We start from the raw sequence: 27,497 nt of genomic DNA, 5'->3' as shown, positions 1-27,497 counted from the left end.
ATATGTTTAGTGCCCCAAGTAGCTTCAAGAACTGTTCCCAAAGGATTATCACATATTTGTCCCTTCGGGCTTATATTTCTGGGAGAATTCTTCTATGGCAGCTATATTGGAAGCTAATTTCTCATTTTATATGTAAAAAACGTTTTACTGCTATGGGGGAGGTGAAGAAGCATCTCAACAAATTCAAATGCCTCTTGATTTACATTAGTACAGGAAACATATCTGAATGCTCTCTCATTCACATATACATCTTGTCCTTCTTTTTAAAATCACAGGGAAGTGAAAGAAAGCTCTCAAGAATAAGTCATGCTAACACTATTCTAATGTGGAGTTACACATAAATATCTGGCCTCTAATACAGAATTGCACATGCAAAAGCAAGGGAGTCTACTGGGGCATCAGGAAACCTGAATAATATATATATATATATATATATATATATATATATATATAAAATAAGATAATATATAAGATATTAATCACTCAAACTATCTCCTGATTAAACATCACTCATGTGCATACCCTCATTAGTTGAAAAAATAACAAGTGCCAGTAACTGCATTGCAGTACCTGACTTCTTTGCTCTGTTAGGCATTCATGTAGGTCTTTAAAATAACCATTAAAAACAGAACAACACAAAGGCTGGCAGGAGAGAAGGGAAGGCAGGGAACCTTCCTCTGCTCAAAAAAGCCCAAAATGAGATCAAAAATAAAATTATCTTTAGCACATCATAGTTCTCCTCAAATACTGATTTCCTGATTTGCTGATTTGGGCCAGCAAGATTTTGCTGGCCCAAAAGAAGATTAAATATATTTTAAAGACTTAGGAGAGCTGGATACTCATTTGACTTTCAGCATTACAAGTTTCTAAATCACTTCCTGGAATACTGTCCAAATAGCTCAGTCAGTTTTCTAAACAGTGGATATAATTCAAAAGACAGAGTGACTTTTAAGAGAAAATAGAAATATTATTTTTCCAATGTGGCTTTGGAAAATGTTCTAAACTTAATTGCAGCAATTTGTCAAACATTTACTACAAAAAAAGGAAGTAAAAAAAAAAACTCAAAAAACATAGATTAATAGAACTAATCTTTCCCTTCTCTATTGGGAGTGTTTAAAAAATTTGAAGCAAATCTGCTGATGCATTATTTCCTCTGTGGTGAAAACCAAATGTACTAAGTGTGCGCTTGGTTTTCCAAGAAAGAGAAAATCTAATTGTGGGCTAATTGTGGGCTAACAATGAGAAAAAAAGTTTCAGAAATACTGCAAGATTCAATGATAGTATCTCTAAAATACAGAAAAGAGTCAAACCTCTGAGGTTCATGGGGCACATGCAACAGAGAAAATTGAACATGTTTTTTTGGGCTTTATGTGAAAACACTGTATGAAATCTCAAAGGCACCGGGCAGATACAAAATGTGAAGTACATCCAACACCATGTGCAGAGCGTGGACCTTGAACCAGGTGTGCCAGAGAGCTCTGAAGTCTTGGACTCCGGAGTCACGACCTGCTCCTCCCCTGCGGAGCTGCGGTTCGGAGGATGCAGCATTTCCAAAGGGCATGGGAAAACCTCATGCTGCGGCAGCAAGGATTCCCCCCACTCCCCATCTCCAGACTCTGCAGGAGGCAAGGACTGACTCCCAGATCACACACAGCCCTCAGTGCACTCAGAGCTGCATAATGATCCATCATCCATCATACCCAAGCAGCAGATGCCGTGTGCAGGTATCCTGAGCCCTGCTTTGGCAGAAAGCAGCTCTTCCTACGCTCAGGAAATCAAGCCTTTCAGTAACTGCCACTCAACAGCAGCCAGACTGTGCCAGTCGCAGCCCTTCCCACTAGACTGCCTCCTACAGAGCTCAGGATGCAATAACAGCTGTTAACGGCATTCCCTTCACTGCCTTCATTAATATTTACACATTTTTTACACATTTTCATGACAGCTCACGTCCTGCTGCTAAACAGCCACACAGTTTTCTTCCCAATACACTTCTGAAATTTTACAAGAAATACTCAGACTCTCCAGATACACAATGAAGCATGCCCAGTTATACAGCATCAAACTAATAATACCAGTAATAGAGCCTCTAATAGCTGGAAAATCTTACCAATGTATTTTGTACAAGGTTTCTGTTGTGAAAGATTATGCACGAGGTATTAAGACTTTTCCAGGAATTCTACTTCTCATCATATAAAATCTCTACTTGCTACAGCACATGACAGATCAGGAAGCCTAAACAACAAACATGAGGCATCTACTACAGTTCTGGTAAGACACTGCGGAGACATTTTGAAATTTAATATTCAACCCAAAACACTTTTGAGAGGGATTCAAACCACCTCAGCATGAAACCACCCGAGGGATCTCCTTCTGGAGCCTGAAAAAACATCAGCCTCTCTCCATGGCTCACAAAAAATGGATTTTGTTTTAGGAAGACTTCTAAAAATACCACCTAGAAATTGGGCACACATCAGATACCTAAAGGTAATGGATCCAGGCCCAGTTGAACAGATGCTTTAATTTTTAATTCTTTTCTAAGAAAGGCATATCCAGGCAGGCAGGAGATTAAGAACAGGTCTACTCCTTAGCTCCATGTTGGATCATACTAGTACAGCTTTATTTTAGCCCATTATGACAATTCTACACTAGTGTAAGCTTTCCAACCATCAAAATGCATCTAACCTCAAGTACTGCCATTTCTTTAAAACACAGGAAAAATAATAAAACAGTACCAGAGATGTTTTATAAGACAACATAAAACCTTTCCACATTACAATCCTGAATTAATACAGCGATTACAAGAGGGTTTAGACAGAAAATCTTAATTTTGACTTGAAAAAAGCTATAAGTTAGTGAACCCAAATCAAATGAGGACTCCAGGAGAAATACAAGGCTGGAAGTAGACTCTCTGATGGTAGGAATTAAGGTTATATTTTCAGTAATCTCAAAGGGGAGAGGCTGAGTTTTATTTTTCTAGAGAGGGTTCTGGACATAATTGAAAATTAAATCTGTTTTGAATGACAGATTAGATGTACAAGAAACACTGCTGTGTATCCTATTAAATGATTTTCAGAGATTCGGAGCACAAGAAATTTTATTCCATTATTTCATTCTTCCAAGTGATTAATGTGCTAAAAAACAAAAACAGATACTGTGAACTGAACCAGGTGTCATCTCCTTTTTACTGAATCTTTTCTCCTTCCTACCCGAGTTTGGCAAGCAGAGGCCAGAGTTCACGTCTTGAGACACGAGCTGCTTCACTCTCCTGTAGTTCAAATTTAATGAGTCTGACACCGGGGCGACTTTGCTGTGGTGCACTTAGTTCTACAGCAACGACACTTGCAGAAGACAGGCTGCTAAAACATATGCTCATTAAGGACATGAAAGCAGCATTACTGCTTTATTTCCAAAGGAGCTCGAACTTCCATCCCTCCACTCAAAAACTAAAGCAGAACAATAAATAAATAAACAAAACAAAACCCAGCTTAACCTACAATCCCACAGTATCCAGTGGTCTTTTCTCAGTAGGAAGAATTCCACAAATCCACTGAAATCAATGAAGTGACAACGGTGCAAGAAAGACAGCAAAGCCCACTGTTGGAAAAATTATTTTTGAAGGTATTAGGTGGTTTCAAAGTTAGAGAGATAGGTGAGAAGCTTCGTGAAATGAAGATGAAAATTAGTCTCTTTTATGAAAACCTGCCAAAGTGTGACAGAAATAACAGCTAGATATCATTAAAATAATCTATGCAACTTAATGCTATTCTCTCCTAAAGAGCTGCCACTTATACTTTTCAATTCCAATGACAAGAATGGAATATCTGCACAAAAAATATCCCTTAATTAGTTTTTTTATTACATGAAATCTCAGATGGTCTAAAATATATAAGCAAATGAAAAGTGTAATTAATGTTTTCTGAACCTTTTATATTAGGCTTCTCTATCCACACAGGCGGTAGTTTCCAAATATAGTCTCAGATAAGTCCAGCTCCATTATAAGTTCCTATTACTGTACTGGACTGCAGTATCAATAAAGATCTGATGTCTGATATTCCAGGTTTGAATCCTGCAAACATGCAATGTGTGATTAAATACAAGCGAGACTGAAGGCCAGGATACAGATTTCCTAATAATTATATATTCAGTCTCAGATATCTTTATGCTTGCTCACCATTCTAAGCATGAGAAAAACTGGAGATAAGAATGCACATTTGCAGTTACTGTGAAGGCATGGGCATGTTCTAAATTCTAATTCGTTCTAGACTTTTATTCACAGATTTCTTCCAAAATCACCAGTTGTATGTTTATGTTGTATGTCTATTATTTTGCTTGTTTTGCTTGTCTTTCATATATTTTCTACACTTTTTAACCTAATATGTTTTGAAACCATTAAGGGTCAATTGCATATCCTAAACATACATCTATTTTCATCAGAGTCACTTACATGTTTTAAAATACAAAGAAAAAAAAAGAAGAAAAGGAATTAGAAAGTATACAAGTTGCAATAACAATAAAAAAGGGGTTCACCTGGGGCTTTTCTGCTCTGAAGAGATAAATACGTGGCAGACTACCCCCTTTCTGATGTCCTCTGGATTGGAGTTTTCAAAAAGATGGAAAAGTGTACAGAGAGGCAAATCTATTACTCTGAAATGGCGCTTCCTTTTTTTTTTGTTACTTGTCCAAAGAGCAAATTTCACTATTAATGTAGTTTACAGAATCTAACTGTATAAAATGCTGCAATCAGAGAAAACATAGCTGAACACTGTAAAACATGGCTACAGAGGCCACCCTACAAAATTTAAAGGACAATTTTAGTCACTCAGCTTGTCATAAGTTAAAAGATTGGATATTTTTTCTTTTATTGATACTTTTCATGTTGGTATCACTACAGGGCTGTCAGCCTCTCATTGCTTCTTCTACAAACTTCATTTTTAGAGCTTTAAAACTTAGCCAATTGAAAATAAAATCAAATAAAAAATAAGTAATTTCTTTCAGAAAATGAAATTATTCTAAGAATATTGTCTTTTTTATTATTAATATTTTTCCTAAATGAAAATCTAGCATGTCTCTTATTTGATTCACACCTACAACCCATCAGAAGAGCTGAAACGGATCCTCAGCTGCGAATAGGCAGCTGCTACATTGTCCCTATCAAAGCTACTAAAACACAACACTATCAGCTTGTGAAACAGCTTCCCTGGAAGCCTACAGCAGTCTGAAAGGCTTCATTATAGGTAATTCAAGTGAGTAATGCATCTTTTTTCAAACTAGGCTACCATTAAGTGCAGTTATCCAATACCTGTAATCATTGTTCTCTGGAAACTATTTGGTTGAATATTTGATTCATTCTTCTGGGCCTATACTCTCTCTATACTCTCAATAAAAATAAAATAAATAAATAAAAACTTTCACAGCTTAATAAAAGGAGCTTTCACTGTCATTTAAACAGAACCTTAGCATTTTGTAACACCTCTGTCAACTCCTATACTTCCAGTCAATGAAAAAGCGGTCTCTCTCTGGGCACTACGCTTCCGATATGTTACAACACCTATGTATTGGGCACCTTGTAACCACTCTAATAGCAATCTTTTCAAATCATGTATTTCCACGCTGTGTTAACCTCTCAAAAAGAGAGTTAAGAAAGAACAAGGCTTCAAGGGGGGAATTGTGATGAGCACTGTCAAAATCAGCAGTCAAGAAGACTCAGAAAGGATGAGGATTTCAAGACATCAGGGAAATATAATACCCTATATATACAACTAGAATATAAAGCAGAGAACTGAAGCTTGTAATTTCAGTAGGCCAGATGCTATGGGAAATGTATGTGAAAGGTAAGCAAGATATCTACTGATGAGTACACAAGGGAAAAATAACCTTCCTTTCTTTTCTTTACATATAAATATAGGAATGTTTGGGTCAAACAGCAACATTTGTTCTAGTTCTCCCAAAGCTGTAATTATGACAGAGGGCAGAAAAAGAAAATGGGAATCCATTCTGTATTACAATTACCATATTTTTTAAAAAAGGTATGAACGAAGAGGAGAATCATTCCATGTATTATACAATAACTCAGAAGGGAAAAAAATGTAGAAAGAATTCTGCAGAGAGCAGATTTTAACAGTGTAAGGCAGATGTGTCTAGTAACAGGTACAAGATTCTGTAAGACAAATGCATGAAATCAAGAGATACGACTAATGAAAAACAAAACCTAGTTTATTCATAAACCATATAATTTGGTTTCATTACTAACTTTCAATTATTAATGAAAGATTTATTCACGAAATCTAGACATACTTTTAAGTATGTACTTAAAAAAAAATGCAGTAAAAGTGGTATCATCACACTTTATCCAAGCAAGGCTAATTGCACAGTTGACAGCACAGCCTGCAAGAACCTTTTGAACACAGATTAATAAAACGCAAAGAAGAGAAATACCAATCCTATGACATTTCTTAACATACCATCAAAAAACAGAAGCTTTCTCAGAGCACAAGTTCTCACAGGAAGTCTGCTAAATTTACCAAATATAATTGAAACTATATATACAGTTGAACTATGTGATGAACACATTTTGTGTTGTCAGTACTGCCACTAGTGACAACAGCTACTCCCATAGGTCCAATGTACACGTTTTAGAACAGACAGGCTGCTTCTAAACTCTGCTGGGCTCTCTCCTAAACCCAGAAGCACCCTGGCCATATCCAAATTCAACAGCTATATAGCCCACCTCCCCTCTCCACCATAGGGAAAAAACATCTACCTGCACAACAACGGTTGGGCTATAGCAGCTTCTGAAAATCATTCCCATCAGGACAGTTCAGGGAACAGAGGTCCACCACAGATTTCACCAGCCCTCAAGTTTAGCAGTGGTGGAAAATACAGGATTTTTAGGAGCTGAAGCGTTTTTAGAAGATGCAGCATTTTCTAAAAGTATAAGGACTCAACTAATAAGCAGTTAAAAATGCACTGAAAGTCCCTTAAAATTTTGAATACAAGTGGCAGGTGAAATTCAAAGTTTCTTTATGTCTAAGATAAAACTCACTTTTTAAAGAAAAAAAAAATTCTAGAACTGGTACCCGTATAACATGGTGAATAAAGAGATATTTTAAAAATGAAATTTTTAAACATCATACAACTTATAGTTAAGTCACATAAAAGACTTAAAAGTTCTAGAATACCAAAAAAAAAAAAAAAAAAAAAGTGTACCATAACACAGCAACACTTCTTCTTGCTCTTTATTTCTTCTTCACTCATGGAAAATGAAGTAACTTAAATTAAAAAGAGGAGAAGAATAAATATCACAGTAAATGATCTATGGTGATAATAACAATGGAAGCAGTAATGACTGGATATATATTACAATACCTCAGTGGGCCAAATATTTTCATTTTCCCGTGGTACGTTTCCCATAAAATACTGTTTTTAATTTTTAAATACCATCACTTTTATATTGTTCTCTGATATACTCTCTGCTGCTCTGTATCTCCCGAACCACAAAGCAACAAACTTTGCTAGCCCAGAAATAATATAATGCCATATAGAAGGATTCATTCCTAGCACAGGAAGATCCACCACTTCATGTAGTGTAATTCTTTGTAATGATAGTATTGTAGCAGAAAGATGACATTACCCAAGGCTGTGTCCAAGGTTAGGGCACCTCACATGCACACAGAGGAATACTCACTCATCCTAAAGATACAATGCAAGGGAATTTTCTCTATATAATATCTCACAAAAAACAATCAAACAACAACAACAAAAAAAAAGCCACAAGCCAATTTTTACTGAACTTAAGTTATATCTCAACACACGCATGTTTCATGTTGTTAATTTTTCCCACTTCAGCCCTTTTGATAAACTATAATCCCAATTTTTTCATTAAATATACATCGTCTGCAGCTTTCCTCTTCTCTCAATAAGAGCACATAATTTTGCTCTTCCTTAGAAATGTTCCTGCATCAAACATTGAATAGAGCGAGTTTCAGAAGGGCTTCCTCTTACGATCAGCCATTAATCAAACAAGGGTCAGCTTGAACACATACTCGGTGGCATTTTATGTCACGCCCACCTGGAAGCATTAAAACAGAGCACAATTTTAAAGCTATGGGGACCCAGCAGGTGCCCAGCACAGCAGCATGGCCAAGCTACCGGAAAGAAGCCCAGAGCGGCAGCCTTGGGGCAGCCTCCATGGTCAGCACCACGAGCGGACGAGAGGGCCGAGCTCCTCAGCTGGCGACACAAGCAGTTCAGCACAGCCACACATGAGCGTGAAGGACCTCTGCAAAATGCCTGCTCACCTCCTTCAGAGAGCAAAGGTTCCTCTGGGGCTATAGGAACATCCCTGACATCAGGTCAGGAAATGTGTATTCATGAGCTGGGAAAAAACACTATTTTATAACACTGTACATAGCTGGCAGTGAGAAAAGTCACAGGTAAATTCTTAAAGATGTTAGTTAGACAGAAATATGAGTTTTCTTTCTGGTTGTCTTGGGTTATTATGAGACAAACTGCACTAAAACATGCCCGAACCGGCAGCACTTCACACAAGTAACAGAAGGAAAAAAGTAAAATATGAGATGATTATACATAACTGGTGCCCAAAGCAATGCTTTCAAGAGAGAAATAGAAAGTACGGATGCCTGCTTCATCAGAGACAGCATGCTAAGGGTAGGATTTGTGATAACTTTTACAAAAATATTTCCCATATCTCAAAAGGGGAGGAGAATAAAAAGTATTTTTATAAAGCCATTTCTTGTGCACAGCAACAGCAAAACCAAGTTGGAAAAAAGTAGTGTAGAGCAGTGTATACTAGCAGTATTGCCACCTTGCAAAATGAAAATCACCTGTGCATAATGAAATGATAAAAAGTTTGGACAGAGAGGATATTTAAACTTTTTGTATGGTTATTTAGTAGTTACTGGTCTTTAAAAGAGCAAAGATCATCTTGATAAATCCAAGATCAACATTAAAGGTGACCTGACAATCCAAAAAATTAATAATACTACTAATAATCCCCCAAATCTATAAAAAGCATATTCAGAATGTAAAAGTAAGTATTCAATAATAAGATCACCTCCAGGAGAAAGTATGCCAATAAAACCAAAGAGGTAGAGTTTTGCTGATATATTGTTCAAAACATAAATTGTGCTTAAAAATTCCACTCTCAAGAGTTCAATTAGCCAACTTGCAACAAGACTACTTGAATGAATTACAACTAGTCAGTAACCAAGAAAAATAAATCTATGTCTGTTCACGTCGGTTTCTCTTCCTAAGTAAAAAGAAAATGGGAATACAGCAGATGGAAATAGTGTATTACAAGGGAAAATTCTATGCATTTTTTCTTTGTGTGAGATTCTGTTCCATTTATAGCATCTTATTATATTCAAAGCAAAATAATTGCAACTTTACCCACAAAAGTGTACGTAGCCAACATGCATAAAACCTTATCACCTACAAACAGATTCCAGATCTCCATTTAAGCACATAAAAAGACCAATTTTTATAAATTGGCAAACTGCTCTATGCTTCTTTAAAAACATTAAACAGAACTTTTAAACTCTTAGCACCCTGAAAACTTCCCTCTCGACTTGCAAGACCCTCTGAATAACTGCATTCATGTAACAATCAGAAAATGAAATTAGGAACACTAGAAATCTGAAATTACTTCAGATTCATTTATTCAGCAAATCTTTTTTTTTCTTTTCTTTTTCTAGTGCTTTGGATCTGATGTGACTAATAAATACATAAGTGCCAGAAGTGCATTGCATTTGCGTGTAATTTATGTGTAGTCTTAAGACCAACTCATGCATCTTTCAGCTTGAAAGCATTCTGTTAATTCCCTGGGGAGAAAAGATCATTGCTAGTGCTGCCTGTAGCATTTTGAAATGTGGTAACCATTACAGGAATGAAGAAAATTATTCAACAGCTGTTGAAATGACATTCCAATTCTGGATTATTCCTACCCACAAACAACAGGATGGACAATTTGCAAATATATCAGAGGAATAATAAAGGTTGGAGGTTTCTTTGTCAAAAATCTCACTGTTGTTAAATTGCTAGTTTTCAGGTATATGACAAATCTAATTTATTCTATTTTTGATTAGCTAATTCTCAGTGAAGAACTGTTTTATTTGCCTCCAAGATTTGTTCCAGAAGCATATCAGAAACAACTTAATAGAAAAGACTTTCTGTTTTGCACTAAGATGCAGATATAGAGTAGTGGGGCAAGACTATTTTTGCCTTTTTTTTTTTTTTTTTCTCTAAAAAAATCAGGCAGAAATGGAGGATGGCAAGCAAGTAAGCTTCCACTACCTAAGAAACAGAAAGTGGACTGACCTTCTGGAAAGCAGCTCTGCAGAGAGACCTGGGTGTCGTGGTGGACAAGTTGACCATGAGGCAGCAGTGTGCCCTCGTGGCCAAGAAGGCCAATGGAATCCTGGGCTGCATTAAGAAGAGCGTCTCCAGCAGGTTGAGGGAGGTGATCCTGCCCCTCTACTCAGCCCTGGTGAGGCCGCATCTGGAGTATTGTGTCCAGTTCTGGGCTCCACAGTACAAGAGGGATGTGGAGCTGCTGGAGAGAGTCGAGTGCAGGGCCACAAGGATGATGAGGGGCCTGGAACATCTGCCCTATGAGGAGAGGCTGAGAGAGCTGGGCCTGTTCAGCCTGGAGAAGAGGAGGCTGAGAGGGGATCTAATCAGTGTCTATAAGTACCTCAAGGGAGGGAGTGCAGAGGATGGTGCTGGTCTCTTTTCCCTGATGGCCACCGACAGAACTAGAGGTAATGGCCACAAACTGAAGCACCAAAAGTTCCACAGGAACTTAAGGAAAAAATTCTTAACAGTGAGGGTGACAGAGCACTGGAACAGGCTGCCCAGGGAGGTTGTGGAGTCTCCTTCTCTGGAGATCTTCAAAACCCAGTTGGATACAGTCTTGTGCCACCTGCTCTAGGTGACCCTGCGTGTGCAGGGGGGTTGCACTAGATGACCTCTAGAGGTCCTTTCCAACCTTAAGCATTCTATGATTCTATGAATCTATGACAGGATTGCCAGTTTACAGTTTAAGAAGATTCATTCCTGCACTCAGGCCATAACAGAGGGCAATCTAGAGAGGAGCTGAATTGGTGGTACTTGCTTTTGCGTAGAAGAAATAGGAGACTATTTTAATCTCCTGTTCACACCGTAAAATAAAGATAGCATGCACATAAGCAAACTTCCTAATGGAGCTTTTATGAGTTTTCTTTGAACAGCAATCTCCTAGGCAATGAAATAAGAGTAAATTCCCAAGTTTTCACCCTGTAACAACTGGCAGGTAAACACTAGAGAGAAAGAAAACATGCAAAAATACTTGTGAATCTCACAACACTACAGTGAATTAGTTAATTCCTTCTATAGTATACAGAGCTGAGATTCCCTGTACAACTACTAGACAACTGATGCATTACAAGCAACACGTGAGAATCCAGCTGTTTTCTCAAAAAAAAAAAAAAAAAAAAAAAAGCACTCCTCAACTGCCTGCAAAGGGGTAGAACAAGCTGGCACCTCCTGGACCTCCTGGACCTGTGCAGTACAACATCAGTTCTCAGTTACAGTACCCGTAAAAAATAAATTTGGAAATTTCTGTTTTAGAAATCCTTTCTTCTTTAGATCTTCTTGAGAAGACTTATGCAAAGAACAACTTCATAATGCTAAGGGACACCAGCAGCAGTAAAAATTTACATAAAATCTGTCACTACTTGTAAAAAAAATAAAATAAAATACTCTATGTTACAGTGCCATGCTTTGTGTATGTTAATTTAGCATTAGTGAAGCTTTAAACACTAAGAAATATCTTATGTTTGAAGCAGTTTTCCTAAACTGGTTTCTCAGTCAGGAAATTTTAACATTATATACTCTCAATTCATATAGAATATAGTATAACACTACAGTAAAATATTAAAGACCTTCAGCCTTCTACAAATTTAGGCCGAGACCAACAAAGGTGACATCTAAACTCATTTATGTTTTGGCATCCCAGAAATTTAATCCGGAGATCTGCAGGACTGTTCTGCTACTCATTTCAAGTGCATAAACCTGGGTTTGTTTTCTGTGAAATTCGGGCCTGTCGCACATTCGTGCCAGGTTCCTCTCCAGCACAAGTCACCTCATAGCTCAGGCATGCAGTTGAGTCTCCCAGGTTAGAAATATCTGTGCAGTATAGCCAGCATCCACACATTCTTGAGGAAGAGAAGAACTGCATGTAAAATATCAAGTAGCAGGCACATCTAAAAATCTTTTCCTTACCTCAAATTCGGCATGTCCACACAGCACTGAAATAGGAATTCATATGAAATGTAATTATTTATAGACTGAACTCTTCTCCTGAACTCCAATATCCTTTCCATCACTTCTGTTTACTTTATACTGAGCAAATGTTCATTTTCCACAAGATTTCAGTGGTCTCTGAGCTTATTCACTGACAAGCCTTGAGCTGAAATCCCTTCCAACCCAAAAGCACTTGCACCCGCGTTTCCTTCCCAGGCCAGAACCCAAAGTCCAAGACACAATCTCCCACTTGCTCAACACCAACTAGGAATTCAAGATTCAGAACACAGCAGAAAAGGCTCCTAATCAGGACATACTGCTTGCCTGCACAGACACACAGACCCCTCTTCATCATTCACCATTCTCCAAGTTTTCACCTGCTCCTTTTTGTGCCTTTTTAAAAATATATACATATATGGCCAAAATATATCTGGAGGGCTCTAGTAAAACCAGGCCATTAGTAACTGTTCTTAATATTTTAAATCCAGAGTGACCTCACATCCTTCCAGTTTTTTAATCAAAAGACTCTGAACTGCAATGTGACATACTATATATGTGGATACTGTATGAATTACCTTTTCATGACAGTTTAGGTGTTTATCAGCAAAACTCATTACCTGATTTGGGAAAAAAATCTCAAAAAAGTTAGACAAACTTATGTAATACCATGTTCACCTGGTACTAATTATACAAACTACCTTTAATTTTTGATTAACCAAGACCTACATGTGATTCATATCAGGCTCGCTACCCTGTAGTTATCTCGATGTTTGTATATAAATATATGTATGTATATATATACGTATATATGTGTGTATATACATATATGCATATATATATATATTTTAGAATAAATGCTCTATCAATATTTTGAAATCTTCTGAAGCATGTTCAGTGTTGCTCTGCTATCAAATATAAGTGATTCAGCGATTTCTATTTCTACTTTTTTTAAAGCTCCTGGATTTATTTTAGTTGGTCCTAAGCATTTTACAATGTCTATTATGCTTATTTTTTATTTTTTTTCTAAATTACTACTGTAATATGTTTCCTCCCAACTCAGCAATAAAGCTACCTCATTCGATTTCCCCAAATTGAGGAAGCAGTATAGCCTTCTTTCAAAGTGTCCTAGTAAAGGTATCATTCCTATTGAATTTGATGCAATTACTACAGTATTTTAGCAACAAAAGCAGTATAACTCTTTATTATGGTCACATAAATCTCTCATTGCATCATTTTGCTTTGAAAAATAGCTTGTACATGAGGTATAGCCATGTATATGTTGGGGTTTTTTTTTTTGTCATTCCAACAACAAAGTTTCAGTAATGCTAACTAAATCATATTTACATATAAATGGCAGTTTTGATTCTTTTTATTAACAAACCTTAAAGGATTTGCATATTGACAACTAAATATCTTGCTTATTTCCCACCCGTAAGAATCCCGCATTTGTTCATGATATTTTATAATCTCCCCATTTTCTGTGAAACAGAAGATCTAAGACACCTTAGCTCCACTCCCCACAAAGAAGGTGGACCAAGGTTCCATGAGAAGAAAACCCTTAAATGGTTTTATATTTCCATAATCTTCTGTAGTCATCCTATGTCATCCATCCATAGACTCATCCAGAAAAAAAAAAAGTAAAAAAGTAAAAAAAAAAAAAAAAAACAGTTTCTCCTCTTTCTGCATTAAATTCTGGGAAGTTATTTGTCAATTTGAGGTCACAATGACTTGTCATTAATAGCATGTACACTGTGACCAGCAGGCTCCTGCTTATTAATTTTATAAGTTCACACAAGGTATCTTTTCCCTTGACAAACATTCTTATTTTTCTCTTATTATTTAATTCCTAACAAGAATAAGGTACCTTTTTTGGCTTAATTGAAGATGTAAAGAGTTTTGAAAGGCTGTTTAGATGTATGTCTTGCATAATTCTCCATTCCAACCTGCCAGCTGGGTTTTCAAAAGTGTCTGCTGCAATTTCCTTAAAATCTGGGTCACCTTAGTTTTTCATATTACCACCGTTCCATGTGGTGCTCTTCTGTCAGTTAGAAATAGCTACTTTTTTTTTTGCTTACTTTCAGTAGCACAGAACAATGTCTTGCCCTCTTAAATGTGCCAGTTATAAAGTGCTACACATTTTGTGATCTTCTTCAAATTCCTTTGTAGCCAGTATAGTTTTTCTTTTTTTTTCTAATTCCTTTGTAGCCAGTATAGTTTTTCTTTTTTTTTCTTTCCTTTTCTTTTTTTTTTTAATGTTGCACATGACTTTCATGCACCATATGAAGAAATATCTCTGGTATCAGAAAAGAAAAAGGAATAACAATGCAAATCAAGCCATAGCACATAACTAACTTCACCAAGGACAATCACGAGAGTCAACATAAAACCACACCTGGTGAGGAAACTGCTCACATTCCCTTTGGAAATGCTACTTATTGCTCATTAATTCACCAAGTAACTGACTTACAGCTGAAACACCCTGTCTACTAAAAGGGAATGACTGAACACTGAGACTTCAAACAGAATGGCTGATCTAAGATTCATGAGTCACAGCCACGTGATGCTTCTAAAGACATCAGCAATTTCAGATTATTCAGAGGTGTACACCACTGCTGCACAATTCAGATACAGTGTTATGATTAAAAAAATCACTGATCAAAAATGTCATTCAAGTCCCCCTTCTTCCTTCCACAAACACACATTCTGGGGAGGGACTTTCCAAGAAATGAACTTGTTTCATGCCCTGTCTATAGTTTCAACAGTTCAAATTCCAGCTAGAAAAGACACTTCTCCTATCAGCATAGGACCTAATTCAGCCTTTATTCATGGACCTGTAATCAGAGTAAAGTTTACAATTCAGGAACTCCATAAAGGTCCTATCTCTTCCCACATACACCAGCAAGTATTCATGGAAATTCTATACATGGATCTCGTGGGAGCTGTTAGGATCCTTTCAATGTACATTGTGCCTTCAAATAGTTTTTTTTTTTAATTAAATTTACTTTGTATTTAAACAAACCACTCTCCCAACCCCTTTCCAAATATTCGAGATTGTTGGCCAGTGACTTAAGTAGTCCCAATGACAATCCCACTGAGTATTTCTAATTGTATTTGGCGACCGAATACCTACAACCAAATATTACTTTTCTCATCATTTCCTTTTGTCTGTACACTCAAACACCAAATAATTCTATTAAAAGACAAAACAGTAACAACTAAGTTTCAGTTAAGACGTAATCACGTCAGAGAGCTGAAAAGTTAATGAGATGAAAGCTGGGAGTGGAGAAAGTGGGCAAAATCCTTTTTTTTTTTTTTTTTAAACACAGACTAGGCACCCAGTTTTAAGAAATCCCAAATGCGTCTTTACCCTTTGGGGTCACTAGATTATAATGAACACTTGACATTTAAAGTTATCATCTGCAATTACAAAATACCTGTCATAGGTCAAAAAGACCATATATGTACTATGTACATACAGATAGATCCTAGAGGGCATGTTACCCTAGTTGCATATTTTGTACAAGCACAACAATTTTCTCTTCTATATCTTCAGTTCTGTTTTTGTACATTTTTACACACAAAGATGCCAGGATTAGATATGAAACATCACCCCCGAACAGTATAACAGTGTCAACAGTATTTAAGATTTCTATCTTTTTATCTATTTTTATTATTATTATTTTAACCACCTATCTCTGTACTGTAGATGTAGAGTAAGCATATAGATAGGTAGTTTAATTATGCTACAAACTAGCACTAGGAGAAGTATACTTTGTAAACAAAGATTAAAGCCATTTTAAGAGCAATCTACTATATAAATCCTGAGCTTTTGTTAGGCTAAAATCTCCTTTGCTCTAGGAGAGCATCTGGTAGCTTTATACTGTAAAAGCACTCGTTAAAAAATATATATATATTCTCTAGCACACCAAAAATTTAAATCTAGTTATTCCTGTCTCTCTAGGGTAATACTGCACAGGGAAGTGTATACCACTTTTAAACTATCTAACTAAATCCCACTGCATATGTATCAAGTGGCAGGATGTAACTGCAATAAAGCAGCATATAAAGACATTTTTTTCCATTGTAGTTCACGCACTGCTGGAGTTTCCAACAAAATAACCCATCTATTAATTTTACCTGTTAAATGACAAACTGTCCACAGGTACTGTGCACATATTATTTACTAAATGAAGGCACTCTTTTCCAGTGTGCTGATTTCCCAGCAACTGGAAAGACGGAAAAAAAAACCCTAAGATTTCATCCAACAACTCAAGGGCAAAAAGAAGACACTACAAAAGTAGAAAATTGCAGGGGGGAACCACATTGCTTTTAAGTGCTGAACAAGAACGTATTAGATAACACTTCAAATAATGATACAGAAGGATTCCAAGAGAAAGGGATGAAGAAGTTCCTGACTGAACTGTGGTTCAGGGGCAAAAACCTCCTTAATGAGTCTAAGATGATGTATCAAGGTGGGTTTCAAGGGCATCTTAATCAGATTTAATTACGCTAAAGAGCTGGGGGAAGATAAAGTCACAAAAGATGAGACTCAGCAATACTTTCGTAAGGCCTAGTTTTATGCACAAAATGTTTACGGATGCAGGTTCTACAGGATAAGAAACCATTCCGAAAGCAAAGACTCTGGGAGAAGTGCCTTAGCCTTTCCTCAAGGATTTTACACTAACCATCATAAAGTATTCATAAATGTCTTCAAACCTTATGTTATAATGAGGAGCAAATATGTCAGCTACACTGAAAAAGTTCAAGGCACTTACATAAGATCAATTTAAAGTTCAATTTTCCATCATTTATAGATCAATTAATATTCCTCTACAAAACTGTCAAGCTTTAGGTGAAAACAGTCACACATATTTTTATACACTGCTTAGGAGTGAACATAATCACAATGCCTAAATGTTCTGATTCTGAAAATATATTCACTTATGGAATTACTTTAAAAAAAAATCATGAGAGTAGTTTTAAACATCCACTACTGAAAATATGGATTTTTCTTTCAAAATAAGCAATTTTATCCAGATTTATTTAACTTCTAGAAACAAGTATGTAGTATATGTTGCCATCCTCCAGAAGCATTATGTTATATATTAAAAGATTATAAGAAAATTAAGAATGGGAGTAAGAAAATCCGAATTGGAATCTGTAATGTAGGTTAATAGATTTACATCAGTATAAGTTCTTCTCTCATCCAGAATATTTAAAGCAGATGAGTAGGACAGAATATATCTGCTGTGTCCCCCTTATTTCACTTCCTCCCTGAAATAACTAAACTAAAATAAATACATAAATGCAAATTTCATAGAGCATTTAGGAATCTAGGGGAATTCCAAACAGTCCCAAACACCTCTTTTTTTTTTTCCTCCTAAGATTCACAACTAATAAAGCAAATAGATCAATCAAAAATTATGATAAAGTTGTGATTATGATAAAGTCTAAGCTTCTGGAGAGTTAAGCATAGGACAAATCCTCTAAAAGGAGGCATCTTATGACTTTTATAAGGTGGTATCCCTTTATTGCTCTGTGCTGGAAAATACAGTATTTTAAATTATAATTATTGCATAATATACAAATATAATTAGAGCTTTACAAATGCAAAATTACTAAGTACGTCATTTTTGCTGCAACTTTTTAAACAGAAGATATCATATCCATATTTTAGGAAAAGAGTAACTAGGGTAATAGAAGTATGACAAAACACTTTATCAGTTTGAAGGATGCCTCACACATAAGGAGAAAAATAAATTACCCTTGCAAGCATAAATTCTTCACCTGAGTACATTTTTTATATGCATATATATAGATACAAATATACGTGTGCACATCAACCACCATAATTTATGTCTGGTATTTTATTTGAACAAATCCAGGAAGTGGCATAGCATATCTGTAGCACCTTAAACCAGACAAATTTAATAACAGCAAAGAGGAGGTTTATACTTTGAGTACCGCAATCTTGGCAAGCTCAGGTGCAGAACTATAGATCCTTTACAATTACTTTCCCAGCATGATGTACAGTTCATAATCTAAGGTATTTTTAATGCCCCTTCACTGTATAAGCCCTATGAGTTTGGAAAACTAAACATGATTCAAAAACAGCTTTTTTTCCTGAATGGAATGTTACAGCAAAGTTTAAATAGAGACAAGAGGGCATTTCAGAAAAAAAAAAAAAAAATCTCTTTAGTTCCTAGAATATTGTCCAAAGCCAAAGCTTGAAAAATACTTATGCGCAGTATGTGCATAAGTCACTTAATGCAGATACAGAAATCATATGTATTCCTACTATCAAGGCTTAATACTCATATTGCTCAGACAGCCTCTTCTGCTCAAGTGAGTATTCTGTCTGAAGGAAGTTTTCAAAATACGTTTAAAACACCGGTAGCAACTACACAGGCTTTCCTGAAAATAAATAAATAAAAATAAAATAATTGGTTGCAGATAACCCAGCATAACCTCAGGCTATTGAGACCTCAGTACTGAAATTGAAAATGAAATCAAAAGGAAAGAAATCCTGCTAATGTTACTGCTTTGCACTGTGTTGAGAGCACAGCCAAGGGAAATATCCATAAAACAGAGACCCCAAATCCCTAGAACTATGCCTGATGAGACAAGTAAGCCCTGTTTTGCTTTGAAACATAATATTGTAACTTCTTTCGCCCTGTAACAGAGGTGAAGGAGAGAAGGGTGCCCCTTTAGTGGGAGCAGAATAATGCAATTACTCCTTTAAGCAAGTGAGGGAGTGAAAACAGGCACTTCTCAGAGACAGAATCATTCTTTAAGTCTTTACAAGGGATTTTCTCATGCAGTGCAGCAGTATGAGTTTGGCAGAAGGATCCAGGTCACATCTGCAATTACACAGACTAACTCATAAATAAATAAATAAATAAATAAATAAATAAATAAATAAATAAATAAATGCCACACACAAGAACTCTCCGTTAGACCACAGGCAGCAGAAATTAACAAATCAGTAACAAGAGGTTTCAATGCTCTGCTAGCCCTGCCGACTACTCCGATCTCAAGACACGCCACAGGCGCAGCCCAGGGCTGGTGGCACTCGGGATACCCCTGTCAAGATAAGGGCATAACAGCACAAAACCCTTGAGGCAACATCCAGCCTCTTCAATGGGAGGCTGCAGGCGTCGCCTGGAAACGTTTCAGGCCGCCGATGGCGTTTCACGTACCCTGGGCAGCAAACCTGCTGAGACCCGGCCTCCCACCCACAGAAACTTTACGCTTTAGCCTCAAACGTTTCGCCCAAATTTTAACCGTTCTCTCCCTCACATCCCCCCGTCGTCCTTCTAAACGCCCCCCTCCCAACCGCCACTGTACGGCCGTTGAGAGCAAACAGATCAGCCCCAGATCTGGCACTGCAAGCGGAAGGAGAAAGAGAGAAGAAAGGAGAAAGAGGGAAAGAAATATTTCCCTGTTATTTTGGGCCCTTTATTCAGGCTTAAATAACACCGGCCCAAGGCGGGGGGGAAGGTGCTGGCTGGCGGCCCCGGCGGGGCTGGGCCAAGCGGGCCCCGCTGCCCCGGCCCGGGAGGCGCCTCGGTTGAGGGGCGGCGTCGCCCCCGGCTCCGTCCCCGCCGCTGCCCTCGCCGCCCCTCGGAGCGGCGCCGCGGGAGGGAGAGGAGGCGAGGAGAGGAGAGGGCTACACACCCAGCAGCAGGCCGTCCATGTCGAAAATGAGGTGAGTGACCGGCCGCAGCGCGGCTGGCGAGGAGGAGGAGGAGGAGCGGGAGGACGCGGCCATGGCGACGCAGGCGGCAGTCCGCGCGGCGCGAGCGGAGCGGAGGGCAGGGCCGCGCCGCGCCGGGCCAGGCCGCGCGCGGGGGCGGTGCCGCAGCCGCAACGGAGCGGGAGGCCGTTGCTGTGGCCGTTGCTGACACAGAAACCGTTGGTCGGGCCTGGGGATAGCATGGGGAAGCGTTACCTCCCTTTTTGTTTGCTCATTTATTTTTTCCTCTTTCTGTTTGCTCGTACTAGTGTTTTTAGTGTTTTCTTCTGAAGGTGTTTTTCCTCTTTTTTTTTTTTTTTTTTTTTTTTTTTTTCCCCGCTATCGGTTTAAGTGGCTTAGGCGCTATTTTCTGGCAGCGGTTTGCGTGCCCAGAGTTGCTGAGATTTACAAGTGTAAAGTTACTGGTGGCGTAGTTGCCTCGAGGCCCTAAAGAAAAGGTCTTGAGGCTACGTCAGACTTGCTGTGAGGAAAGCGTAAAGAAATGCTCCTAGGGGTTACCGAGTGTGTGAATCATTGGTTTTCTTTTTTTTCCTGTCAAAGACTTCTGAAGTTCAAAAACCAAAGCCCGGTGTTCCCGAAGTGAAAGAAATCCTACCTGCGTAGACCCTCCGACTGGTTTTGTCTCGGCAGTCATAAGGGGCTGAGGTGGCCGTCTTCATCAGTCCTTCTTTTTTCTGCTTGTCTCTTTTCATGCAGGTAACTCACCTTTGGGCGTCGGGGCCATCAGTTACAGCCCGTAACATCAGTTGCAGAAGCAGACATGAAAACAGCTCTATCAGACTCCCAAGGTGACATGGTGACTTGAAGATTTATACCGCTGTGCAGTTCTGTCCAAAACCAATGGTTAGTTGTGGCTTCACAGAACTGAAGTCCTTTCTCTTTTATCTGTAGTTAGGTTTCTTCAACAATTCACCTCACACAGTGCCATTCCAACATTTTAGCAAGATACCTTTTTTTTTTTTCTCCTTTGTCTCTCTCTCTCTCTATTTTTTTTTTTTTTTTTTTTTTTTTTTTTTTTTTAAGGCCTTACTGTGGGTGTTATACCGTTTAGGTGAGAATTTTCATTTAACCTTCTTATATGTTGCTCTTTTACCCTCCCTATGCTCCTCAAATAAAAACTTAGAGTATGTTTCTGATAATTTTTTTTTTCAAGGAAAATCCCTATGCATCCCTGTATCTTCTTTAGTTTTGGAAAGAAGAAAATATATAAAAATCCATGACTTTATTCTTTTAATAATATATATATTTTTAATAATAAAACTTTCATTTTCAACAAACGATTTTAGAATTTGGGGTTTGTTTTTGTTTTGACTTTTTTATTTTATTTTACTTTAGTCACTGTTTAATAATGCTGGTTAAGCCTTGCCTGTCTAGGTTGTAGGGGAAAAGGCTATTCACTTTGCCTTAAGTGTCTCGTAAAATGTCATGGATAATTGTTTTAACAGAGAGAGAGAGTTAAGCAAATTTGTCCTGTACTTTTAGATCAAGATATTTTTCTTTGCCTGAAGTTACAATATGAATGTTAGGACTGCCCGCGGCAGTTTTGTTTCTGTAATAAATACTATGTAAGTAATGTTCAAGCTTTGTTTCAGATAGAAGATATGTTAGTTTCTCTAGTAATTGAGTTAACTTGAAGCAGAGCTAGCGTCAAAAAACAAAATCAGGGTGTCTAAAAAAACATGCAGGGGAAACATGCATATCAGGAAAAAAATCATTATCATTATTTCAGTATTTAGAATAGTAGCATTAGGAATATGTTTCTACTGTAAAAAGGTAAGTTGCTATGGCAAAGGTTTCTTGGAGATTAGGTTGTAGGGCGGCAGTACATGAAGTGGGTACTGCTAAAGCTAGTGTGGGTTTTTTTTGTGTGTGTGTGGTTTTTTTTTTTTTTTTTTTTGAAGAGCTTAATTAGAAATTGAATGCATCTGTTGGCACAGTAACATCTGTACTTGTCAACAAGAAAAAGCTTCATCAATCAAACAGATATCTTGAGACATTGTTTTAACTGGAGAAAAGGATAAAACTTCTTTCCCTTTTCCCCCATCACCAAAAAGAGAGGTGACACCACACCATTGACACACCATTTTTAGATCGTGAATAATCAATGCATGTTATAAAGTGTCAAGCTTATGCAAAGTTGTGGAGTGTTTAAAAGGCGAATAAATCCTAAAGTAAAGACAGCTTGTTTAAAAAAATAAATAAATAAGGGGGGTGAGTCAGGGGGGAAGAAAAAAAAGAAAATGCAAAACAGAATTGACTTATACATGAAGTGAACCCTTTTAGTGTTAAGTGGTCTGTATTACAAATTGTTGTGTGCATATAAACGTAGCTGATGTGCTGATGACCTCAATTTGCATTGCTTTATTCTGTCCTTGATTCTTCAAAGCTACATTCAAACACAAGAAAATCTTCAGCTTTATTCAGAGTGCCTAAGTCTACTTACTAAAAGAACAAAATAGTGTGAAAGTCAGAAATTCTAACACAGAGTGGACCATAGTTTCAGAAACACAAATAAGCAACACTGCTGATCCAAGTTTCATTGGAGCTTGCTTAAATATTTGTCTCAAACATCTGAGCAGTGCTATTTGTTCCTTTTTCTTTTTTCAAAGTAGGAATGAAAACAAGTTGATGTGTGGGAATGGTGTAATTGCCCTTTATATTTTCTAATTTTGTTTATTTTCAACTTTTTTTTTTTTTCTCCCAAGTGGTGAGGAGCCTATTTTGGTAACTTCTGAGTTAATGGAAAACACAGTGTGGTAGAGGTACAGTGACCAGTAAAACCAATAGTAAGTTGTGCCTATTAACCTGCTTATGAAGGAGGGCTACTTGAGTTCCTCAGGTGCAGTCATGCAAGGACCTTTGAATCCTGCAAAGTCTGAGGGATGCAATTAACTTCAGGTTTGTTTTTTAATGAATCCAACTTTCTCTTTGCGAAGATATCAAAGTAGGTGAAAAAGCCTTTCCCACATTGTATGCTGCTAGGTGGTATGTGTTCATTCTGGATATTCAGTTCTTTTTAATGATTGAACTTTAACTGTTCAGACCCCAATAGTCTTTCAAATAGTATGTTAACATTATTTCTGTTACTCTTGCATGTCATATCAATTTAAAACATTCAGGTTCATGAAATTAGGTGTGCAGTACAACATTTTAGCTATTCAGTCTAAAAATCATTTTTTTAAAAAGTCATTTTCCTTCTCTTAAAGCGTAAAATTTTTACACACCACTGAAATTTAAGCTAGTAAGTTTTTTGTTTGTTTGTTTACTTGTTTGTTTTTCTTTCTGGGGAGTAAACATTTCAAAATATGTACAGGTATGTTCCTAAGTAACATACCTGATCCCAGAATTTCAATTTCAAATTTCAGCACTTCACATTTTTCTTGGAACATAACTTCACTTAGAATATTTTTACAGCATTGGTAGCACTGTGTTTTTCATGCTGAAATGACTGATTATATTTTTCTTGTTCTGCAGGCACCTTGGCAAAGAGGATAAACAGATTTGTAGACCATTTTGGTTTGAATATTTTTCTTAAAAAAGGGGGTGGGGGCTTCAATAAATCAAGCAATTCCGAAGCTTTCACAATGATTTACATCAACAGGTTTTAAACCCACTATTAGTATCAAAACAAGTTAAATGTAAGTTAAATGTAATTGAATTCAGGTATGATCTATGATTCACAACAATTGCTATAGTTGAGCTTGATAAGCCCTTAGAAAATGAAACATTTGCCAATGCTAGATGTCCTCAAAGAAGAGCTTTTCACCTTAGGAATGTGAATTAACTGAATTTTATTGTTTCAGTACATGTTGTGACTGTTGAAAAAGGGAAATGAGCATATGTGGCTTAAGACAATGAAATAACTTCATGCCTCTGATAATCTACATCATGTTTCATCAATTACGTTGTAAGACAAAGAGGAGCATATCTTCCCCACTATCATGAATAATGTGAGTGTGCCTATGCAGTCAAGCATGCCAGCCATGTATTTGCTGGGTCTTGCATTCAAGACACCTATTTTCTACGTCTTGGTACTTGCCACCAGGTGCAAGTGAGTTAGTTACAAAGGAACGAAATGTGATGTAGTGTGCTGGAGAATGCGTTAAAAATATACACTTTGATCATCAATAAATTCAGCTGGGGCTCTATAATAAAGTTCTTCAGCAGTGATGTGGGATGAATTTGAAGCGGAGAAAAACAGGAGAGAACAAAATCTTGAGTTGCTTTTAGGCAGAAATTGGTAAATTTATCAAGGATGTTGTACAACAGAATGAGCAGTTTCTGAAATTTAGAAATCAAGGCTTAATATCCTTCTTCAGGGTCATTTTTTATTGACATTGAAGTCCACAAAAATATTTTCTCTCTTCTGTATTGCATGTCTTTTTACATTACTTCTGGCCTTCCAGTGCCATTGGCTGCATCAGGCTGTGTGAAGAAATGTGCAGATGATTATCAGTGCTATTGCCATTGAAATCCTGAAGTGTGTAGGGGGTGGGTCCTGCTTAACTGCAAGCTATCAGAAGGATTAGGGCAGAAGGGGACACATCCAAGGTGAGGTCTGAAGTCTTGTCTCTTGTTTTTCTTCTATCATTTGGGCCTTATAAAGATGATTTGCAGGGTTATTTTTGTTGATTGTTCATTTTATTTTGGTTTTGTCCATTATTGCAGGAGTCTGAAATGCTGGTTATGCTTTTGCTTTTCTTTCTGGTCTGTGTGTGAATGTTGTTTTTTGCTGCTCTTTCCTGTAGCTTGGTTGTTACAGATCATAGGAAGCGTTTGTGTTTGTAGTGCCACATGGAAGGCATGCACTGTCGACCTTTCTGAACAAGACATCTATCATGTCCTGGCCTGCAGTAGGGGTGGAGCTGAATGCAGTGACCCTCACTGGTTCCTTTCAGTCTTGTGCACTTAAGCTCAACCCCTTCAGAGGTTGGAGTAATTATATCTGCAGTCCGAGAAGAGAAAGACTTGAGATTCTCTGGGTCAGAAGCTACTGAATCACTGATGTATGCTCCAGATGCATATTCAGCATCCACAAGCTGGAGAGTTGAATATACAGATCTCAGTGTTTGCATTCAGCACACTTTGTGAACATGATATTAAGATCTTATATCTACCATGACTAGTGAAGTAGAGATTACGGAGGTGGCTGATGCTCAGGCCTGTACATCTACGTGACAAGGAATAAAGTCCCGCCTCAAGGGAATTGCTCCTCTGCCCTTCCATTCATTCTTCCCAAGCTCTCTCCTTGTCCATGGCACCAATTCGCCAGCCCCCTCCTGTCCTTCGTGCACTCTTCTGTAGCCTCACCACAGTTGCCTTTGGCCCCTCTCATGCATCTCCATAGGCAGTGCTATGTAGAGGCATCTGGAAGACCCAGAGAAGAGCCTGGGAAGATGCCCCCAATGTGTGGCTGCACCTCTTCAGCCTGAGGAGTCCCATGTGGTTCAACCTCTCCTAGTAGAGAGGCTCCATGACCTTCCTCACTTTTGTGGCCCCTTGCAGCACTGGCTCCACTCCAAGCCACCAACCTGGGTAGCATAGGAAGGCTGTCGAAGGCCACAACCACAACACAGATACCTTTTGTACATTCGTTCTCACATGCTAGTCTAAGTAGCTGGGTCTGTCCAACCATAGAAGCCATAACACTGCATAGGAACATGCGAAGTAGCAACTCAGGTTTGGAAACTTCAAATATGGGAAAGTAGAGGTAATGTCATTGTGGCTGAGTTATCTCAGTATGCAGTTTCTCGCTAGGGAACTTGGTGTTTTTCATGATCTGCTGAAGTCAGTGTACCTCGTAACTGAGCCTTAATTACCTGTTGGAAATTTCTCCCTTGCTGAAGCGACTGCTGTCTCTTTCTCCCTGTACATTCGCACACTGATAGTACTGCAAAAGAGCAGTGTTGCTGACTGCCAGCAGCCGATGTATTTTGTGAGCACCAGCATGTAGGACACAGATGTATATGACTAATTTTGAGGTGAGGAAATAATCTCTTTGTTATGTTGTCTACGAACATTAAGTTAAACATATGCTTATATGTCTTGAGGAAATGTATGAAAAAATAATGTAACCTTACTTCCTGTTTCATACTTTCAGGTAAAACAGTTAGAATCATAGAATCATAGAATCATAGAATGCTTAGGGTTGGAAGGGACCTCTAGAGATCATCTAGTCCAACCCCCCTGCATACGCAGGGACACCTAAAGCACGTGGCACAGGACTGCATCCAAGCGGGTTTTGAAGATCTCCAGAGAAGGAGACTCTACAACCTCTCTGGGCAGCCTGTTCCAGTGCTCTGTCACCCTCACTGTTAAGAAATTTTTCCTTAAGTTCCTATGGAATTTTTGATGTTTCAGTTTCCGGCCATTTCCTCTAGTCCTATCAGTGGCCACCACTGAAAAGAGACCATCCCCGTCCTCTGCACTCCCTCCCTTGAGGTATTTATATACACTGATTAGATCCCCTCTCAGCCTTCTCTTCTCCAGGCTGAACAGGCCCAGCTCCCTCAGCCTCTCCTCATAGGGCAGATGTTCCAGGCCCCTGATCATCCTTGTAGCCCTGCGCTGGACTCTCTCCAGCAGCTCCACATCCCTCTTGTACTGTGGAGCCCAGAACTGGACACAGTACTCCAGATGCGGCCTCACCAGGGCTGAGTAGAGGGGCAGGATCACCTCCCTCGACCTGCTAGAGATGCTCTTCTTAATGCAGCCCAGGATCCCATTGGCCTTCTTGGCCACGAGGGCACACTGCTGCCTCATGGTCAACTTGTCGTCCACCATGACACCCAGGTCTTTCTCCGCAGAGCTGCTCTCCACAAGCTCGGTCCCCAGCCTGTACTGGTGTCTGGGGTTATTCCTCCCCAGGTGCAGGACCTTGCACTTGGCCTTGTTGAATTGCATGAGGTTTTTCACCGCCCAGTTGTCCAGTCTGTCCAGGTCCCTCTGGATGGCAGCACAGCCCTCTGGGGTATCGGCTACTCCTCCCAGTTTCGTGTCATCAGCAAACTTGCTGAGGGAGCACTCTGTGCCTTCATCCAGGTCATTGATGAATAAATTGAACAGGACTGGACCAAGGACTGACCCCTGGGGGACCCCACTAGCCACAGGCCTCCAACTAGACTCTGCACCGCTGATCACCACTCTCTGGGCCCTGCCATCCAGCCAGTTCCTAATCCATCTCACTGTCCACAGTTGTTATTTAGCAGGAGGTCAATAAAACACATTTTCATTAAATCATTTCTAAAACAGGAAACACATTTGTAGGTATTGATATAGCCAAATTAGCCACATATTATGGATACCTGGAAGGAAATACTGTATACTTAGAAATAATATAGCAGTGAGAGCCGTCTAGCTCCACCTTTTAAGAGCATCCCACATCCCAGATGTCTGGGTTTGGTAGATGGAATGCTCACAGTGACACTGCAGGATTGAAAGA

At 38.4% G+C, this 27,497-nt stretch overlaps 2 protein-coding genes across 4 annotated transcripts in view; one reads left to right on the top strand and one right to left on the bottom strand.

Moving 5' to 3' along the window:
• PUDP (pseudouridine 5'-phosphatase) overlaps positions 1-20,045 on the bottom strand; it is a 65,208-nt gene extending 45,163 nt beyond the window's left edge. Inside the window, exon 1 of the mRNA XM_088520248.1 lies at positions 19,978-20,045. Coding sequence (XP_088376374.1) covers positions 19,978-19,996 — 19 coding nt within the window. The 5' untranslated portion in view covers positions 19,997-20,045. The remainder of the gene's footprint in view (positions 1-19,977) is intronic.
• Positions 19,911-27,497, top strand: part of STS (steroid sulfatase) — a 101,744-nt gene continuing 94,157 nt past the window's right edge. The window contains exons 1-2 of one of the 3 annotated variants that reach the window (XM_088520245.1): positions 19,911-20,008; positions 20,753-20,899. The gene's annotated coding sequence lies outside the window, so the exon portion shown is untranslated. Of the gene's footprint in view, positions 20,009-20,720; positions 20,900-22,826; positions 22,843-27,497 lie in introns of those variants that run through there. The other 2 variants (XM_088520244.1, XM_088520246.1) reach the window with 2 other exon arrangements.

Source organism: Tinamus guttatus, unplaced genomic scaffold (assembly GCF_059628265.1).
Source record: "Tinamus guttatus ecotype Peru unplaced genomic scaffold, ASM5962826v1 Tinamus_guttatus_pri_ptg000083l, whole genome shotgun sequence".
Lineage (NCBI taxonomy): Eukaryota > Metazoa > Chordata > Aves > Tinamiformes > Tinamidae > Tinamus > Tinamus guttatus.
The sequence above is the reverse complement of the archived record's forward strand: the minus strand, read 5'-3'. Positions and strand labels throughout refer to the sequence as shown.